Raw genomic sequence first — 4,265 nt, forward strand, 5'->3', positions numbered from 1 at the left:
TCTGTGTCAAAATGCAGTTTTTAAACGAAAAAATGGTGTTTCAAAATTTTAGATTTTTATTGGGAACGATATTTTTTTTTTTTTTGTAAAATGGAACGAAACTGGGAAGACAGAACGCCAAAATGGAGTTCCGTCCAATTTCGTTTTTTCAGTTTTTTTTTTCACTTTTTGTTTCAAAAAAACAGAAACAGATCATAAGTGCGCCAAATAAAAGATTCTGTTTTTTCGTTCCAAAAGAACAAAAAAACTCAAAAAATGTTTTTTCTAGAACGATACCAAACGGAGCCTAACTACCCAACTACAACACTTAAACTTCTAACATACACTTTTTATTAACCTGGCACCGATTCAGAATTTATGTGACCACCACTGCCCCCACCATGGACATTAAATCCAGTGACAGGCATGGAGCGCTGAGCGAAATCCACCAAAAGCTTTCGTTGGTGGTCATCAGTGTGAGGAAGACTCGCTCTTAACAGCTCCACTGGCATCTCTTTACTAATAGCCCTGGCTGCCTCTGCTCCAATAGCTGCTGTATTTGGTGGTGCTTGCATAAGCAATGACTGCACAATACTGTCATACTTGCTCACACAGTATTTTGTGAGCAGACCAAAGAAAGCATCAAACTGGCATTTACTAATTAAATTAATCTCACCCTCTCACGTTTTCTCCCCTCTCAACTCTCTCTCTCCCTCTCATCCTATTCATTAGGAGACAATTCTTCCCTCTTCCCTTTTTATGGAAAGCGGTGAATCTTTATGTATCATCCTCTCACGTTTCTCCCCTTTCCAATTTTCTTACTCTCATCCCCTTCATTCTCTTTCACAAATGCTGTTAATTTTTTAAAAAGGTTGAACTGACATTTGCTAATTAAATTAATTCTGAATGTTTTATTTTTATTATTAGGAAACAAAAATCTTCCCTCTTACACTCTCAGTTTTCTCCCCTCCCAACTCTCTCTCCCTCTCATCCATGGTTTTAAGTATCTCCGATACCGATACGATACCCTCCGATACGTATTTTAAATTTAGTTGGCCGATACGATACATTGTATTTTTTAAATCATTTCATATCGATATATATCTTACAATACATACCGATATGCATCAATACACCACTAATACACATCGATACGATATGACATGCCTCGATACGACTCTATGAAAAATATAAAATTGAGGTAAAATATACGTTTCGGTATGTATTGGTACGTATCAGTGAGTATCGGTATGTATCGATCGGTACGTATCGGTATATATCAGCACGTATCGGTGAGTATCGATATATATATATATATATCGGTATGTATCGGTGAGTATCGATATGTATCGGCGCTACGGTCATATAATGGCCAATATGGGTAATTTTTCAGAAAAAAATGATTTTTTGAAGGGTTTTTGTTCCAAAGTTGCTATCAGCCATATTTCTCTCTAACTAAAGTGGAAATCAAGGTTGGGAACAAGGATTTTACATTTATGGGACAACTACAGACCTTGAATTCTTAGTACGATACCCTCAATTTAGTGTTTATGCATAATACATGTTATCAATAGTTTTTTTTAACAAATTATTTATGCAAAAGTGTTTAAAAAAATGTTTCCTATCCATTTATGTGTGTATCTTTAGTGTATCTCTGATACGATACGATACTCTTCGATACGTATCTTAATTTTGGCCAACCAATACGACGATCGATACCGATACTTTAATCCTTACTCTCATCCTATTCATTAAGAGACAATTCTTTCATCTTCCCTCTTTATGGAGTGCGGTGAATCTTTATGTATCATCCTCTCACGTTTCTCCTCTCCCCAACTCTCTCTCTCATCCCGTTCATTCTCTTTCATAAGATGAGTGTCACTATAATTCTCTCTCTTAATGCATGTTTTTCCTCCCTTTCATTCTCTCTCTACATTATCTCTCTTCTTATTTATTAGTAAACAAAATCATTCATCTTCCCTCCATTATCACTCATAAATATATTATATTGGGTGAATACATCATACTATAAATCTCCCCTTTTTCATATTTATTAGGAAACAAAATCTCTCTTCTCTTTACCATGTTTTCTCGCCTCTAAAATTCCCAGTTTTCAAACCGTCCAAATTATCGCTCATTTGCTAATTTATTTACTACTATTATTCGTAGCCAGCGCCTAAGCCCCTTAGGCTCTTCCCAAGGGTCTCTCTCTCTCTTCGCAATAGGCTCTTCCCAACATTCATGAATTTAATCCAGCAAGTACTGATGCAGCACCTCGATAGTCAGGACAGTGGTCCCACTAGCCGGTTAGCGTGCCATGGGGTTGCAAGGGGACAGGAAGCTCCCTGCATAGCAGGGGTCCCGCTCAAATTTTTTATTTGATGGCAATTGTATACTTTCTGAATCAGGGTTTTTTCGATATATATATTTGTAGCGAGGGTTTCTTTCTCTGTAATACAAGCAATACTGAGAGGTGTGAGGGACGAGCGTTGCAACCCTATTCTTCATTCATAGTGAAGCAGGATCTCATTTCACCGGGGATGTAGGCAATCTTGCCGAACCTCGTAAATCTGTGTGCATTGCTTGTTCTTATTTTTTTCATTATCTTCCGCATCGTTTTAAGGTTGCGTTTCTACACGCACCTCTCTCTCTCTCTTGCATTAGTCTAGAGTGTTTAGAGGTTCAGAATTTGTAAAAATGGCGGAAGGCACTGCAAACTGCATAGATATCATATCGGCTATATCTCTCTCTGTTGCATTAGTCTAGAGTGTTTAGAGGTTCAGAATTTGTAAAAATGGCAGAAGGCACTGCAAACTGCATAGATATCATATCGGCTATAATCCTCCCTCCGCTTGGAGTTTTTCTCAAGTTTGGATGCAAGGTTTGTGTTTCTTTTTATTCAATTTTTCAGATCTGCAGATCCTCGCACCTCATGCCCTGTCTAATTTTTTCCCCTCTCCCTTTTCTCGGTTCTCTGGAAAGCGCTACTGTGATTATCTTTCTTCTTTCTTTCTTTCTTTATTTTCTTTTCTTTTCTTTTCTTTTCTTTTCTTTTCTTTTCTTTTTTTTTTCGACGATAGAAGGGTGTAGGGGTTACTGAGCATGATGCTTGCTGCATGAAAAGGAGTTGGTTTGGGTACTCCGTATAGGTTGAGGCATTTGTTTCCCTGTTAGATAGAGCCCAACCCAACTCTGCCAGGCTCATGCATAGGTCCAACCATGTCGAGTTCATGCTAACCCAACTTGCCTGGTAGGGCCGGGTTGACCCTAATTGGCCCTGATTTTGCTAGGGTCAGAATAACCATGATTGCCTCTATTTTTTTCATTTGTGCCCTATGTATGTATGTATCTACATAAAACACACACACACACACACACGAAGAGGGCAGGTGAGAGAGGAAGGGAGAAAGTTACAGAGAAAATCTTTATCTCACTTAATTGGTAAATAATATAGTGTGGGGCATGTGGGCAAATAAGTCTAGTTACGACAGATTATCCCCTATCTAAAAACTAGAGTTAAAATATAGGCTGGGTTGGGCCTAGGTTAGCTTAACCTTGATCCAGGATCAGTGTTTTTCAATCCTAACCCACCTTCAAGGTAAAAAAATCAAAGCCTAAGCTTCGTTCAAGCTCAAGGCAGGTTCAAGCGGTCAAGGCCAAATGTTCACCCCTAGGCTAGGCATGGTTTCTTTTATAAACAGTCGATCAAGTACCCGTCCGTAATCGGGCTATCAATAATCAAGCTAAACAAGCCTTATGCCTTAAAATGGTTAATTGACCATTTATCTCTAATCGGACTTTAAATGTGTCAGACTGATCGGGCTTTAAATGTGTCGGGCTAGTAACCAATTGGCCTTAATTGGGTGACCGTTGGGTTGAACCTTACACCAGGAACAACCAATTATAAATGAGCTAGGCTGATTCAAGCTTTAAAACAGTCGGACTGGAACGGGCTTAAAATTGACATATCCCTACAAGGGGGGACTTCTTGCTCCTCATACGAGGCGCTGAGCCGGACTTGCTCAGAAAGGTCCCCAGGCCCATAGGCACTTAACTGGCTGTCTTTTTTGTTTACCGAAGGAAAAGATATGATGGTCTTTTGTTCTTGTTCACAATATATGGGCTCCAGTTCGCCACCCTGCGCCCATCTAACCCCCTCCAGAAAAGGCCCACTGTTGTTTAAAGAAAAGGTGAGGGAGGCTGGTTGGATATTATACAAAAGCCCTTATCTCTTCATTAGGCCTTTGATAATCATGGGCTGAAGTTGCATGTCAAGGCCCACTTTT

At 39.2% G+C, this 4,265-nt stretch overlaps 1 protein-coding gene across 1 annotated transcript in view; it reads right to left on the reverse strand.

The window, feature by feature from the left end:
* Window positions 1–332: 332 nt before the first annotated feature.
* LOC122059878 (cytochrome P450 72A397-like) overlaps window positions 333–4,265 on the reverse strand; it is a 9,068-nt gene continuing 5,135 nt past the window's right edge. Inside the window, exon 3 of the mRNA XM_042622926.1 lies at window positions 333–626. Coding sequence (XP_042478860.1) covers window positions 333–626 — 294 coding nt within the window. The remainder of the gene's footprint in view (window positions 627–4,265) is intronic.

Source organism: Macadamia integrifolia, chromosome 13 (genome assembly GCF_013358625.1).
Source record: "Macadamia integrifolia cultivar HAES 741 chromosome 13, SCU_Mint_v3, whole genome shotgun sequence".
Lineage (NCBI taxonomy): Eukaryota > Viridiplantae > Streptophyta > Magnoliopsida > Proteales > Proteaceae > Macadamia > Macadamia integrifolia.